Consider the following 16,576-nt stretch of genomic DNA (forward strand, 5'->3'; position numbering starts at 1 on the left):
ATCTCCAGCAAGTGCTGGGAATACACAACTCAAGGTAAACAGAAAGCTGTGTGCATGTGCACCGTATGCTGAAAAACTTCCCCAGGAGGGTGGGGAAGGTGGAGGATTTTTACCCCTGCAATGTCTGTGTGTTGGTGGGGAGGAGCTGGACAAGCTGCCTCTCGCCTTTGCTGACAGCCAGGGGAGAGAAGAAGGAAGCGCAACATAACAGTCCTGCCTGCTCCAGTTGCCCTCCCAAAGAAATGCTTTTGGGCAGGAGCTGTACATGTTTGCATCGTCCAGACTGCCCTGCTTGCACTCAAGAGGGAGCAGCAGTGGTATCCTTTAGGTTGTTGTTAATCAGTGCGATGAAGTAAGAAAAAAATACAGTTACTTCAACAATGTGGAGCGATGCTTGTATCTCTCTCCTGCAGAGGCTATAGGTTTCCACAGGAGCGTGCTGACCCAGCACTGCCAATGCTGGTGAGAAACGGGTGCCAGAGCAGGTTGGCAGTGTCACAGAACCCATAGGGAAATTATCCTGTAGTGGAAAGACCTATACAACTAGAAATGCATTTGCTTTGCAAATCTGCTTAGCATTGAAGTTTCTAACTAATACAATTTTGCAACATTTGGAATAGTTTGGTTTGTTGGTTGTTTTTTTTTTTTTTTTTAATATGTAAGTGTATGTTCTTACTACGTCCTTGGGTACCAATGGAGTGAGGCTGCAACTGCTAGAGCACTCCCTGAGCAAACGCTGGCAGGTGCCTCTCTAGTTACATCTTCTTTCAGAAACTGTGAAAGCGTAGGGACTAATTGTTCTTAGTCCCGGGTCAGTGATACAGAATTTTAATTTGCCTAGAGACATATGTCCCAACTTCTAGGGAATTAAGTTACCCAATGACCTTTTATTAATGTGTGTGCTTCAAAAGTCACAGCAGCACTTCACAGATCAGCACCCTTGCAGCCAGAAATAATGAATTTATGTTTTGGCAGTAAATCCAAAAGACTTGCTTGATTAAGAAGGGCAGCTGAAGCCACAAGCCTAGCTTGATCCAAGCACAGTCATATTCCCCTACTATGTAAATAGGCTAACACGTTATTTGAGCAGCAACCAGCTCACCCATCAGGGCCGCCCCAGCACACCCCGTTGTGCCAGTGCCCTCCTGACTCGCCACTTGGGCCAAAAGGTTTCAGATTACAGAGAACTACCTGCCCGCCCCACGAGTCCTGCCCCACCTTGCCCCAGCCGCGAACCAAGAGTACGCCTTGCACCATCCTCAGCTTGCCGCGCCCGGCCGCGCCGGTTCCACTACGAAGGCAGAAGCCGCCGTTCGGCCTCGCTTTAGCGCCGCCGGTGCGGCGCACGCTGATTGGCCGCTTTGAATCATCCCGGCGCGGCGCCATTGGCGGAGCGCGGCGGCGCGCGGCTAGTTCGAATGCGCCGTGCCCGCCCCTGAGCGTGTTCCGGGGCGTCCTTGCGGCGGGAGCGGGCTCGGTGGCGGCGGCTCCGGTGAGAGGCAGCGGGGCCGGGGCAGCGCCGGCGGGGAGAGGAGGGGGGCTCGGCGGGGGGCTCGGCCTGGGCGGGCCGGCACTGGTCCTGCGGAGGAGCTGGGGACCCGCTTTTTCACGGCCGTTGGTGCCCGCGGCCGTGTAACGGTTGCTGGGGGGGTTGTTCTCCTTCTGTGGCGCCTGGGCCAGCAGCGGGGCCGGTGGCGGGCAGGCCGGCGCGGGGGCCGCCCCTTGTCCGCCGCTGCCGCGCTTGGCCGTCGCTGCGGCGGCTGTGCCGCGGAGGAGATCCCGCTCCCCCGTGGGGCAGCGGGCCGGGACACGCCGCGGCCCCGGTCCCCTCCCGGCCGGGGCGGCATCGCCCTTGGCCCGAGCCCGGGGCAGGGGGGCGGGCAGGGCGCCCGCTGGGCTTCTCCCTCTGCCGGGCCCGGCAGTGGGGGGTGGTTTCGAGGGGACGTGACCTGTGACAGCAGGGCAGGAGCTGGGCCCAAGCGGCGGCGTGCTCCTGGCCTCGGCCGCCCCGTCAGTGGCTGCCGGGAGCTGGAGGTAGCTACAAACCCGCTCGTTGCCCCTAACGCTTCTGAACCTGGTGTTAAAGCTCAGCTGTGCTCGATGGAGGAGGCTAAGAGCAGCACGGAAGGCGTGAAGTGCCAGTCCCACCAGGTGCTAATGCCGCCTGGTATCTTGTGCCTGTTAACGTAGTTTAGGTTTGTAGATGTGAAGATTGTGCCGTGTACTGAATCGAATTATATGGGGCTGGCGTCTAGGAGAACCTTGAGCCTTCCGTGTTGCGTCCTAACTGTGTAAGACAAAACCAGCTTGCAATGACCTGGTGTCATTTTGGTGACTTGGCTTTCTTCAGGACAGCGAATGTTAACCCTCATGGTTTTTTTCCTGTTCATTTCAGGGATAACCATAGCAATGGATGATTACACAAAAATAGAGAAGATTGGGGAAGGTAAGTATGGAGAACTGTTTGAGCCCTGTAACACTCCATGGTTTATCAGTTGTCATAGAAGCTCTGTGCACTCTGGCCATTAGAGGAACTACTGAGATTCAACTAACTGGCAAAATAAGCTTGTGATTAACTGCAGTAATTATCTATAAACATGAAAGCTTTCAGGCTGCCCTTTGGATGATGATGTAGTTTATTTGAAACAACTGATCACTGTGGAGAAGCGTCTGCCTTCATATTGATGGCTAATGCTGTAATTTTCCTCCAAGAGGGGGAAAAAAGAAATGTTCTGAGGCCTGAAACTAGCTCCTCCTTTCCTTTTCATATGAACTTGTGTACCACTTACTCCTGAAGTTGTACCGTGTAGTATACTTATTTTGCTCGGAGCTGCTGGTAGGGAGTAGTGGTCACTACACTTGTCAAGGGAAAGAGCAGATTGTAAAACTCTGTCGAGAAGTGAATTTTAACAATTAATGTACTATAGGGCACAGAAGATTGCTTCAATGCAGATGTTAGACACAAACTCCTTTTCACTGGAAATCCAGCCTATGTTCAGTGTAGAAGTCCATGTGTTTTCTAATGCTTTAGCCTTATGTAGACCTGAGGATTCGTAGTATGTTACTCTAAGAAGGTGCTCTCTAAGGTAATTGCAAAAAGTATTGGGTTGGATCTTACAACAAAACTTCCTAACTGAAGCCTTGTGAGTGAATCTTTTTTCCTGAAATAAACTAGTTTCTTGGAGCTTAATCTGAGGAATTCATGCTTCAAGAAGGGTGAAAAGAGAATACTTAAGATCTCTTGGGTTGAGGGTTCTACTTCTGTGAATGCCGATGACTAAAACACATTATTGATTTGAGATTTACTGCTGGTTCCAATTTTAACTTCTGCTGAGACCCACAGCACTACCCTCTCTCCTGCACTGAGGACTGTGCTACAGGTGTTTCTGGAGGTCTGACCAATGGAGTGATAGATCTCTGATTGCACGGGGAGCACTATTTTTTTCACAGCTAAGCCTTTAACCTTTTAATGTGATGTGCCCGTGGCAAAATCATAACCCCTTGGGGATGGGATGAGGAGGTATAGTGAATTTACCTGAAAGCTAATCAACCTGAAATGCAACTAGTACCTGATCTTACAACTACATCTTTCAAATATTCAAGTTTCACACCTAGGCTACCAAGTGCCCTGTCCTAACAAATGATATTGTTCATGGGTGGCATACTTTAAACAAGCTACACTATTGCATGCTTAAACTGCCAAAACTAAGTAGTAGTTTATAATCAAGCCAAATAATTAAACAAAAAATACTTGATTGCAAGGACTCTTGCCTATGTTAGCAATTCTTATTTGCAATGACTTACCTGTACCTGAAGCTAGTATTTCCTATATGCGTCTCACTGTCTTTTTGTTCAGGTACCTATGGTGTTGTGTATAAAGGTCGGCACAAAACCACAGGCCAAGTGGTTGCAATGAAGAAAATACGTCTAGAAAGTGAGGAGGAAGGTGTTCCAAGTACTGCTATCCGAGAAATTTCTTTATTAAAAGAGCTGCATCATCCCAATATAGTCTGGTATGCGTATACTGCTATTTAGCTAAACTCTTCAAAGGACACTAGGTCCCTTCAGATAAGAAATTATTCTCCTGCCAATCTAGTAAGATGAGAGCTGCTCTGCTTCACACAGTATCTGTTGTGCAGAAAATAGCTATAGTCCTAAATCCTGTGTTGACACCAGTTTTCTAATTAAGATTTCCTCATGCTGCCTCCTCCCATTCTAGGAATCTAACACATTTTTGTTGATTTCTGTAATTTATGTAAATTGGCTTCAGAGCAGTTATTGTCAGAAACAGTGTATCTCATGAAAACTGCCCAAAGTTGTTAGTTTAGTCTCAGAACTTTATTTGCCAGCTTGGAATAGACCATTTGACCTCAGTGTGCTTATGGGAGCCTCTGTCATTAATCACTTCCTTGCTGTTTTGTAGCAGAGATTTACGTGTTGCGTTATGACACTGTCATAGCTTGCACATCTGTACTATGAGTGAAACTTTCATCAGTGACTAGCTGACATGTAAAATTGGTCACAACTATTGTCTTCTCCACAAAATATTTACTTGCCCTTTGATGCAGCAAAATACTTTCTCTAATGTGCCTTAAAACTGGCCAAGTTCCATGTGATATCCCAGTCTATATATGCTTGGGTTTAGGAACCCTTATAACCTATTAAGGATGAAGCAGAAATCTGCAAATCCTGCTGTGTCTACTAGGTTGTTATGATAATATTCTCTTAAGCCCTCCTAGTTACTCAGGCTCTGCTGTAATAAGCCAGCTTCAAATGGAAGCTAGGTTTCAACACCCAGAGTCTTTTTTTTTTTTTTTAAAGCAACAGTATTTTTTCCTCAAACTTCCTGTGTCTGATACTAGGCATGAGGGAACATAAGTTTAAGAGGATGCAAATAGGGAGTTTATCTGACACTATATCAGATACACTTGATTTTTCCAGATGACAGTGTAACTCACTAAGTCTGTTAATCTTTGAAGACTGGACACTTTTTTAAGGCTTTCTTAACAGGAACCTGCAACTGTCAGCTTGTATCACTGTTGAGAGGGGAAATGTAACTGTGGGTCCATGCATTTTGCAATGGAGTTGATTGTACACTCAATTTTTAGCCTTCAGGATGTTCTTATGCAGGATTCAAGACTGTACCTCGTCTTTGAATTCCTTTCCATGGATCTCAAGAAATACTTGGATACTATTCCATCTGGCCAATATTTGGATCGTTCACGTGTTAAGGTAATGAGGACAATTTCTTAACATGAGAGATGACCTACTAAGCTATAAGCAGCTCTTATTTTCAGTATAATTAACCCCTTGAGGAGAAATAAAAGGTTAAAGAAGCAGCTGTGGATAATAAGGTGAATGTCAGTTTTGCTCTCAAATGCTGCTTCAAATTATTTTAATTACTGAAATTAAACTGCCTTAAACTAAGCTTTAGTAAAGTATTGTTTGACTTTATGATTGCTATTAACTCAATATACGCAAAGCTTTGGATCTGCATTTCCTCCTACAATGGAGAGAGCTAATGTTAAGGGAACAGCTTTATGTTGCAGAACACTAACTTGTACTAAAGTTTACGTTTGTTTGTTTTTCTCTACAGAGTTACTTGTATCAAATCTTGCAAGGTATTGTCTTCTGCCATTCAAGAAGAGTTCTGCACAGAGACTTAAAACCTCAGAATCTCTTAATAGATGACAAAGGAGTGATTAAACTGGCGGACTTTGGCTTGGCTCGAGCCTTTGGAATTCCAGTGCGGGTGTACACTCATGAAGTGAGTGAGTGGGAACATCCTCTTGGTGATTTTGGTAGCGCTTACTAGCTTCCTGGTAATAACTGAATATGAAACAGCTAAAAAAAAAGATTTACAGAGTTTTTGAAGCCATAAACTAACAGTGTAAAAAAAAAAAAAAAAGTTACTTTGGCTTTGTTTCATTCAATGTCTTTCCATCTCCCTGACTGTGGGTTTACTCTAAGGTTGCAAAGCATCTTATGAATCCCACTATTACCATGACAATAAATCAGATGTGCCAGAACTTGATGCTCATTGTCTTGTAAGGGCATTTTTGCTTCACGAAGTACTAGAGTTTGAGGGCTGTAGCAGCTAGGTGCTAAAGGCTTCCTGCTCTTTTGGGAAGTACTGTACACAAGTTGTTTGCAATAGAAACTACTGCAATGGAGTTTGTTACACTTATCTGCAAATGAAGTTTGAACCTAGTATTTTCACTAAAACTTCTAGCACTGGTTATCACTTTAACCAAAAAACTGTGGATGCTGCTTCATAATGAATGAGTCATTGTGCTTGCAGTCAATTAGAGGACCTGATTCTATAAACTTACAAAAAATTTCCTTGTTCAATAGGTAGTGACACTGTGGTACAGGTCTCCAGAGGTGTTGCTAGGATCTGCTCGTTACTCTACTCCTGTAGATATATGGAGCATAGGAACCATATTTGCTGAGCTGGCTACTAAAAAGCCGCTTTTCCACGGGGACTCTGAGATTGACCAGCTCTTCAGAATCTTCAGGTATGTCAGACTAAACCTTTCCTTGCTACTTGTGTAGCATTGTACAAAAGGGCTGTGAACTAAGGAAAATCATAGTGCCTACAGATCTTGGACTAAACTGCTCAGCATTTTGCTTATGCTTGCACAGAGCTTTAGGAACCCCCAACAATGAGGTGTGGCCTGAAGTGGAATCCCTGCAAGACTATAAAAACACGTTCCCAAAATGGAAACCTGGCAGCCTGAAAACACATGTCAAAAACTTGGATGAAGATGGACTTGATCTGCTGTCTGTAAGTAGTCTGTCTTAAACTGCTAATTAAGAAACTCAACTGGTCCTTTCATATACTCTAGAATACATAGAGCTGTACTAATCAGTCTTGGCTGGAATGAACGTATGGAGATCTTCAAACTGGGTATGGGTTGTCATTCTTGCAGAACTGACACCTTGTGTGACATTCACTTCTTTCATAAATAATAGGTGACTAGACTACTTCTCATTAAACAATTATGTCTCAGCTTTTTTTTTATAATAATAAGCCAGGTGCAACTTGCAAGTGAGGTTGAGCTTTTACAAACAGGTTTAAGGGAAGGCTCCTGCCCACAATGATCTGATGACTGATGACCTGCACAACAGTTAAACATGTAGTTGTTTTGGCTAGCTCTCTGAACCTTGTAGCAGTATTGTTTTACAGAGATAACTGACTTGAGCTGGGGATAATTCTTCTGCGTCCATTGACAGCATCGTTATTAAATCAGTTTGAAGTAGTATTGTTACTGATTGTATTTACAAACTGAAGTCAATTGAGGGGGCAAGTGAATCTTGTTGATAGTCATGTAACTGGCCTACTAAGTACTCTTAGCTTAGTTATGGCTTCACTGTGCAAAACCAAGGTTTTGGGCTGCTGCTAACAACGGCAAAAAATTACTAGTTCCTCAAATGGTGTTAACACAGTATTAATCTCAAAGCGTATTCTGTAAAATCTTGTATAGTTTTGTCTTAAATTAATAAAGGTTGAAATTTTAGTTTCCTATTAATGCCTGATGACAATGGTATGGCTGAATTCCTAGACATCTGGAATCCATTTAAGTTTCCTATGGCTCTTTTAAGCCTGAAGCAGTAATATGACTTTAAAGGCAACAAAACTAACTGAATATTTCATTCTGGAGCACAAGCTCAGATGTGTCAATGAAAATGTCAGTTTCTCCTTCTAGACTACTGCAGATGGAAGCAGTATGTAAAACAGCTATCTTGGAAAAAAGTGTTACATATTTTTGTGGTAAGATCAATTGCTTGAGTAAGGTTATAAACTGAAGACCTTCATAAGCTAAAAGAGTTCTGTGGCCAGCATTTGAAAGCACTTGATGGCTGTCATCAAAAGCTTTGGTCTATCAGATGCTAATTCCCCGAAGACGACTGTTCCAGGCTGCTCAGAGAAGAAACAGTCAATTTACCAGCTGGAGTGCTACAGTCTCCATGTCACAGCATCCCTTTTTTGGAGAAATTTGCCCCTTCTTGTTTGAGTCAGTTCAGAGAACCTTAGATTCCAGTATCAGCTAGAGGATACTGTTTTGGGGTATAGCTAATGGGAACCTGTCACTTAAGGTAAAATTGGACTACAAGGTTAAATCTAGAGACAGTGTTGCATTTGGCAGGTATTCAGAGAATATAAATGCAAATTCAGTGGTTTAAAACAACTTGGAAGACTCCCTGTAAGATGAAGTCTAAAGATAGTTAAATGTCAAGACTGAATACTGGGCAGAGTAATATGGGTTAAGCTTTTTTTTTTTTCTGGATAGTAAGCTTGTTGTGGGGATGGCAGAGAAGCAGCTAGTAGAATTCTGATTACTTGAATTTGAAATGTACTTTAAGGAGAAATAAGAGCAAAAAGACTTCTCAGAGACTTTGCTCATTTTAGATCTAGTAGAAAACTGCTAACTACTTCATTCTTTTTTTTTTTTAGCCCCAGCTGTATATTAACTGTAGATTATTTTTTTTAACTGCTAGTAAAACAAATCTCTTGCCTGTGCTAGAAAGATCTGGAGGCTATTTTAGCGGCTATGGCATCCTTTCTGTTTGCTCTTGTCAACTTTATTATTGAGGTCTTCAGTTGAAGTAACTTACTGCCAAGAAATTAGAGTTTTAAAACTCTGGGTTTCTTCAGTTCTACCTGCTTGTTATACTACTCTCCTATTTGGATCTGGTAGCTGAGTGATCATTCATTCATTTTAACTGTAAATGACTGTACCAGGCGAAGTTAAAGTAATTTTACATCGGTTTCTTCAATGTCAGCTTAACAAAACAAGCATAGGATTACCTGTCCCTGTGAGCATTTTGGGTTTTAACAGCCTAAAGCTTACGAATTTCCCTTAGTTGAGACACCGAGGCTAATAATTATTGCCACTTGATGCCTGGTTCTGGATTTAGTTCAGTGCATGTGGTACCCCAATGGACTTGGTTATTGAATGGGAAAATCTGTCCTCGCTTTCTGAGATTTTATGCACTACTATTGACTTGTAGGTGGAAATTACTTCTCTGCCTAAGAGAAAGCACAGAACATGGAGGGGAAAACTTGTTTTTATAGTTACTTCATTATTACTATGGTTAAATACCTATTAACATTATTTTCATTGTCATTTCATAAGGGAGTAAATGTGTTTCCTTTTTCTTCCAGAAAATGTTAATTTATGATCCTGCAAAAAGAATTTCTGGCAAAATGGCCTTGAACCATCCATATTTTGATGACTTGGACAAATCTACTCTTCCTGCTAACCTGATTAAGAAATAACAGGCCTTTGGACTAAATCAGCCAGAGTGAAATAATTATGATTACTTTTACTATTAAGCCTGTCTGTAATGTGTATGTCTGTCTTTCAGCTCTAAAACTGTGGCTGTGTTTAGTTTGTTTTGGTTTAAGTGTTATATAAATGTAAATATTAACCTATTAGTGCTGAGTTCAAATAAAATGCAAATATTGCTGCCTTTAATGCAGCAAACTTTCTAAAAATAAAGCTTTAAATCCAGTGAAGGGCTGACCTTATTTCCAGACGATGGGTGCTCTACAAAAGGACTCTCTTTTCCCTGGAATGTGCTGGTAAAGTTTCACTTGTCTAAAAAGAGTGGGTAACCTAAGCTACTAAATTGTTGTTCCTGATACGATAGGAAGATACTGTAGGAAATTCCTCTGAAGTTTGAGTTGTCTCAGTATAATGTCAGTTTAAAATTTTACTTGAGTATGGCAATCAATGTGCCAAAGGACATGTAAATGAGATATTTGAACTGAAGAGTTGCAGATTACTATGTAAGGCAAGTAGATGGCCAAGTTCATTTTAGGGTTTGAGTTTTTGAAGGTATTTGGAAATCAGCATTTGGAAAAATCCTTGCTCTATATGCTTTTCTGTTATCTCAAAGGCCAAAGAATTTACCTACACATCAGCATGTGAACTTGTGAATTAGCACAGTTCCAGCTCCTGGACCAGGTAATGTATCTTAATGATACATTAAATTTTACATGGACTTTTTATATACCAATGTGTAACTGCTTAACATAGCCCCTTCCATCTGTTAATAGTGATAACTCTGATTGCTATTAAAGGTAGACCCCCCTGGATTATGCTTGAATTTGAAAACTAGTCTCTCTTCATATAGGAAGAGTCATGTAAATGTTGACTTAACCTGACTGCTAGGAACTGTAATCATCAACTGAGATGTTGCATGTCTATAGACTCTCCCATGATTAAAGCAGGAGCTTTCTAAAGCTCCCTGGCATTTAACTTGATAGGGGAGAGTATTGTAAGAAGTTCAAACAATCCACAGAGGTATATACTAATGATTGTATGTTAGATTTCCACTTGCTACCTCTATTCTTGGCTTTCAGACATGACAATATGGACAGGGGTTGCACATCTGTCCTAAGTTTTACTGGATCTAAGTGCCTTGGTGTTGGTTAAGGACCAAAGCTTGCTGCAAAGTGTGGAATAGTAATGAAGGTATTTAAGTTTCTGAATCAGGTATGTGAAAGGAACAAAGTGAACTGTTCACAAACAGCAAGGTTTGCAAGAGCCCTGTTCTACAGCTACTGAAGAGTGAGACTTTGAAACAAGAGCAGCGAAGATGATGAAATCCTGTCCCTCAGCTGCTTATTGTGTCTATTGATGAGCAGCTAGAAGTATTAGTGCTAGATACAGTTCTTGTTAACAAGTAGTATTTTAATATGTAAATATCAGTCCTGGTGTTAGCATTGCTCTCTGCAGAGTGGTTCTTAATCTCTAGAAGTATTTGGAGACTGTCATGTTAATGGGATCATTTAGCAGTAGAGCGCCAAGGAGGAGAGATTTCTTGAAATTGCTTATTCAGAAAGCTACCTCTTAACTGAAGGCAGAGGGGAAGATGATTTTTTAAGTCTGACTCGTTTCTATTAACACCAGTGATAGGATGCCATTTCAAGACAAATTAAACTAGAGAGTTATTTATCTGTTTTCAAATGTAGTAACAACATGAGCTTATAGGCCAAGGGACAGTGTTGCTGGTGCTAGTTGGTTACATGGGTGTAGAAAAATGAGGGGAAGTTGCTACCAACTGCTCTGAAAATGAGAAGTTAATCTGTTTTAGTGAATACTGGGGACCTTAACTTCAGTTTGTCTCATCCTGGTGGACAGACTTTTATTTAAGTTCTTTATATGGAGAAGAAGGCTTAAACTAGGCAAATTCACACTTATGCTGCTTGCAATGCTGATAAAGCCTTATTTTTGTCACGTAAGTACTGGTGTGTCTCTGGTTTCATGCGATAACAGTGAATGCTTTAGCCTACCTTAACTAAAAGATTTTGGTACTAAAGTTTCTCAGGAAAGCTTCTTTTTTTAAACAATGATTTAGTACAAGTCTGCAATCTTTCTTGTTTACTCAGGTACTGTTACACTTGGTGTTGTAACACAGCTTCCACTGTAGCTCTAAATGAACTGTTACAGTACTCCTAGCAAATAGGGCTGAAAGGAGCACAACGCTGTCCAGCTGTGTCTGAGGTCAGATAAGGTGGTGAATATCATACCCAAAGACATAACTCATTTTAATAGCTTCATGCTGAAACACAGTGCAAAGTTATAAACGATGGAAATAACTCAAGGAAAAATAAATCATCTATACCTCATAACTGCCCTGCTGCCTAGAATGTGTGTGGAATGTTTGTGATGCTCCAGTTTTGGCCATCTGAAACTCTATTCTATGCTGGTGAAAAATTGGGGTGCCTTGCACTCTTGGGATTTACCCCCCTGTGGGTATGAATTGGCAGCCCTATTTATTGATAGTGCTTTGGCTGTGTATTGAGAATTGAATTGCTATAGTATAGCATTACTTTTGCCCTTCAGTTGAGGACATTGTAGTGCTTGGCAGGGTTTCACTGGTACATAACTTTTATTAGGATGTTTAGGCAATTGAATTGTACTAAACAAACAGTTGGATATGGGCCCACCAGGCAACAGTCAGCGTATTTCTCATAACTGCAGGTGGAGAATGATGGCTGAAAACAGAAAACATCATACCTCTTCTGAAGTGACTAGAAGTCAGCATATGAAGTGTGCATTGTGTGGTTGTGTGCATTTGGTTGTTTTACCCACTATATGTGCAGTAGATTTAGTACTAAGTTACTTAGTAATTAAGTTACTAAGTACCCACTTACTGTTATTACTTGTAGATAATGTAACTACATTGAAATTAAAATTACCTTTATGGGCTTTTATAATGATAGTGAGCATCTGTAAAAGCTCTACAAGTTTGCAGTAGGTCGCCCTGGTGACAGAAGATACAGAGAAGGCAGAATTACTGAATGCCTTCTTTGTCTCTGTCTACTCTGCCGGAGGCTGTCCTGAGGAGCCCCGTACCCCTGAGGCCCCAGAGGAAGGCAGGGCAATGGAGGAGTCTGCCTCAGTTGATGAGGACTGGGTTAGGGAGCAATTAAGCAATCTGGACATCCATAAATCCATGGGTCCAGATGGGATGCACCCGCGGGTGCTGAGGGAGCTGGCTGAAGTCATTGCTGGACCGCTCTCCATCATCTTTGCCAAGTCTTGGGAAACGGGAGAGGTGCCTGAGGACTGGAGGAAAGCAAATGTCACTCCGGTCTTCAAAAAGGGCAAGAAGGAGGACCCGGGCAACTATAGACCGGTCAGCCTCACCTCCATCCCTGGGAAAGTGATGGAACACCTTATCCTTGGTGCCATCTTAAGACATATCAAGGATAAGAGGGTCATCAGGGACAGTCAGCATGGCTTCACCAAGGGGAAGTCGTGTTTGACCAACCTCATAGCCTTTTACGAAGACGTAACAAGGTGGATTGACGATGGCAGAGCAGTGGATGTGGTCTACCTTGACTTCAGCAAAGCATTTGACACCGTCTCCCACAGCATCCTCACGGCAAAACTGAGGAAGTGTGGACTGGATGATCGGGTAGTGAGGTGGACTGCAAACTGGCTGAAGGAGAGAAGCCAGAGAGTTGTGATCAATGGGGCGGAGTCTGGTTGGAGGCCTGTATCTAGTGGAGTGCCTCAAGGGTCAGTTCTGGGACCAATACTGTTCAATATATTCATCAATGACTTGGATGAGGGAATTGAGTGTACCATCAGCAAGTTTGCTGATGACACCAAGCTGGGAGGAGTGGCTGACACGCCAGAAGGCTGTGCTGCCATCCAGCGAGATCTGGACAGGCTAGAGAGTTGGGCGGGGAAAAATTTAATGAAATATAACAAGGGGAAATGTAGAGTCTTGCATCTGGGCAGGAACAACCCCAGGTTCCAGTACAGGTTGGGGAATGACCTATTAGAGAGCAGTGTAGGGGAAAGAGACCTGGGGGTCCTGGTGGACAGCAGGATGACCATGAGCCAGCACTGTGCCCTTGTGGCCAAGAAGGCCAATGGCATCCTGGGGTGTATTAGAAGGGGGGTGGTTAGTAGGTCCAGAGAGGTTCTCCTTCCCCTCTACTCTGCCCTGGTGAGACCTCATCTGGAATATTGTGTCCAGTTCTGGGCCCCTCAGTTCAAGAAGGACAGGGAACTGCTGGAGAGAGTCCAGCGCAGGGCCACAAAGATGATTAAGGGAGTGGAGCATCTCCCTTATGAGGAAAGGCTGAGGGAGCTGGGTCTCTTTAGCTTGGAGAAGAGGAGACTGAGGGGTGACCTCATTAATGTTTATAAATATATAAAGGGTGGGTGTCACGAGGATGGAGCTAGGCTCTTCTCGGTGACGACCAACAGTAAGACAAGGGGTAATGGGTTCAAGCTGGAACACAAGAGGTTCCACTTAAATGTGAGAAGAAACTTCTTCTCAGTGAGGGTGACAGAACACTGGAACAGGCTGCCCAGGGGGGTTGTGGATTCTCCTTCTCTGGAGACATTCAAAACCCGCCTGGACGCCTTCCTGTGTAACCTCACCTAAGTTTTCCTGCTCTGGCAGGGGGATTGGACTAGATGATCTTTTGAGGTCCCTTCCAATCCCTAACATTCTGTGATTCTGTGATTCTGTGATTCTTCTGAGTGTTTTAAGAACTGGGGGGAAATTATCTTATTTAAAAGTAGTCTGCTTTTGGTTTAAATAAAGATCCATAATGTTGCATCGGCATTACCTCTGGTGCTATGGCTGCTGCTGAGTAACATGTTTTCTGCTAGAGCAGGGAATGAGAAACTTAGCTTGTTGTTTTACTTAACTTGTTTGTTCTCCATCTCATTAAAAAGTAGTGCAGATGAATGAGATTTTACACAGGATCAAATGAGGGGGGTGGTGGTGATGGGATTTTTTTTGTTTGTGTGGTGAGTGTTTTTGGTTTGTTTTGTGGTTTTTTTGTTGTTGGTGGTGTGGGTTTGTTTGTTTGTTTAGGTTTCCAGGTGCTAGCAAGCTTTCTCTTTTCAAAATAGCCAACTATTATATACCTGTAGACTGAGTTCAGCTGCTTTTGGTTTAGTTAGACATTATTCATCTTTGTGAGAATATGGTATTACCATCTGCTGCTTTTAAAATAAGTGACTTTAAAAATAGAGATCTTATAGAGAACAAAGAAAAGAGAAAGAACTTTACTTTCTAAATCCTTGAATGGGGTAAATACTGTAAGAGTTGGTGGAAAAAGAAACCTGTACCTCTTCATATGCTGGTGTAGATATCAGGGTCAGAAGTGGTCCTTCCTGGGCTGGTACTTCTTGCAACGCCTTTGTGCTGCAGTGTCCAATGAATCCAGCCTCTTTTTAACATGAACAGGTAGAGTGGGGTTGGCTGATAGGCAGGCTCTGCTGTGGAGTTAACCTGTTTCAAACAAAGTTTTGTTTACAATCCACTCTTTTCTAATTACCTATCTTCTGGTGGGCTCTTTCTTATAATTGTTTATGTGCTTTTACAACACCTGGAAATGGAATAGTCTAAGCAGATACCTTTTTTTTCTTGAAACTGATGCTACCAAACGTACAGAACTTATCTGTTCATGCATTTCCCTTTAATTCAGATTCTTTTATTTGACAATCCCTAGCAATTTGATCATAAATAAGGTATACCTCTTTCTTGCTTATTTTCTTGTCTTAAATATTTTTCTCTATCATACATCAGCCACTTCTAAAGTCATGTTTGCTTTTGAAAGTGTCTCTGATTTTCTCCAAGGCTCTTGTTCTTGAAACCCATTCATTGGCTCCATGTGCTGTTACAAATTGTATTCTCTGCCCAGTATTTACTGGGGTAGGAGATACATGAAGTTACTTGAAAGAGAAAAGCAAAGGCAAGTCCAGGAAGATTAATACCTAGCACTTCTCACCCATGGGTTGGAAAGCTCTGCATTAGCATGTACATCTTAGAGTAGTGATTGGGGCTGAGGCAGAAAGAGGTCTCATGATTTTTCTGAACAAGAACAAAATTTTCATTCTTAAATCCTGTAGTTCAACACAGTGGTGTGCTTTGTGTGGTGGTGGTTTGGAGTTTGTTGGGGGTTTGTGTTGGTTTGGGGTTTTTTTGTTCCTCTAATTTGTGAGGAGAGCCAGGAAGAGTTCTTGAGGGGATCTGAAGGAGAAACTATTGTTGATGAGAAAGAAGGGGTCTTTCTAAGCAGGTAAAAGGCTGCTCAGAGTACGGGACAAAAGAAATGCAAGCACTAGAAATAATACAAGAGAAAAAGGGTGATCTGAAGGCAATGAATAACGAGAAAGATGCAGGAGAAGTTTTGTAAATACTTTTTCAATGGACAAAGTGTTCAGTTTGAGACCCCTGCTCTCAACCTGATGTTGGAACCCTTCTAAGGGCAGTGTAGCAGAATTAATCTCTAATTTAGAAAAGAAAAATAGCAGTACTTAAATCTTAGTGAGAACCAGGAAGTACCTTCATAGAGGAAAGGCTTTTTTTTTTCTTCCCCCTCACTGACTGGATTATAGTTGCACCTAGAGGATCTGATAACATCAACCTTAGGTGCTGTAGAAATATGTTAAATGCCTGTCCTAACCCAAGTTACAACTAGTAATAACTTGTCAGTACTAGCAAAGGGCTATTGTCAATTTGGGCTGCTAAAGAAAAACTTCAACACTTAATGCAAGTGCAGGTACTAAAACTAGAAGACTGTTTACTGCGACCGGCAAAGCCGAGTCCACTGCAACACCACAATTTGGCAGGAAATAAGAATGTTACCTGCTGCTTTACACTGTGTGCAGAGTTAGTGCCGAAGGGAATAAACTTAAGGTAATGATATGTGTGACAAAAGGAAGGAGGTTAATGACTTTTAAAAATCTTATTAAATGAAGGAAAATGCTGCACGCCTCTGAACAATTAAAGTTGGAAAATGTCCCTTATGCATAAATTGGTTTCTGACTGAAGACTAAAGCTGCTGTTAACTAAACCAATGGAGCAGCTCAGGGAGGTACCAGGCTTTTAGGAGCTGAATAGGCTCTGCCTTGGGACAGTCCCGCAGCAGTTCGTAAATGCATGTTTGGTTTCATTCCTATGGTGCTAACAGAAGACTGCCTTTAGCTTCTCACTGCTGCGTGCAGATCTGTTTTCAGCATCTGTATCATCAGTTTTCTCCAGGAGGGAGGGGATGTCAAGCTATTGCAACATGGCTAAAAAGGAT

The 16,576-nt window shown here is 42.4% G+C and overlaps 1 protein-coding gene across 1 annotated transcript; it reads left to right on the top strand.

The window, feature by feature from the left end:
• Nucleotides 1–1,461: 1,461 nt before the first annotated feature.
• On the top strand, nucleotides 1,462–9,283 carry CDK1 (cyclin dependent kinase 1). The gene is made up of 8 exons (XM_065639186.1): nucleotides 1,462–1,492; nucleotides 2,396–2,446; nucleotides 3,857–4,013; nucleotides 5,109–5,232; nucleotides 5,597–5,767; nucleotides 6,355–6,518; nucleotides 6,646–6,787; nucleotides 9,170–9,283. The coding sequence occupies exons 2-8, from the start codon at nucleotides 2,410–2,412 to the stop codon at nucleotides 9,281–9,283; spliced, it is 909 nt and encodes a 302-aa protein (XP_065495258.1). The 5' UTR covers nucleotides 1,462–1,492; nucleotides 2,396–2,409.
• The last annotated feature ends 7,293 nt before the right edge of the window (nucleotides 9,284–16,576 follow it).

The sequence above is a fragment of the Caloenas nicobarica genome, chromosome 7, assembly GCF_036013445.1.
Source record: "Caloenas nicobarica isolate bCalNic1 chromosome 7, bCalNic1.hap1, whole genome shotgun sequence".
NCBI lineage: Eukaryota > Metazoa > Chordata > Aves > Columbiformes > Columbidae > Caloenas > Caloenas nicobarica.

Excerpts from the sequence above, each read along its gene's own strand:
- CDK1 (XM_065639186.1), top strand. The coding sequence starts at position 2,410 with ATGGATGATTACACAAAAATAGAGAAGATTGGGGAAG. Across the intron at positions 5,233-5,596 it reads TGGATCGTTCACGTGTTAAG|AGTTACTTGTATCAAATCTT; the intron begins GTAATGAGGACA and ends TTTTCTCTACAG. Across the intron at positions 6,519-6,645 it reads CAGCTCTTCAGAATCTTCAG|AGCTTTAGGAACCCCCAACA; the intron begins GTATGTCAGACT and ends ATGCTTGCACAG.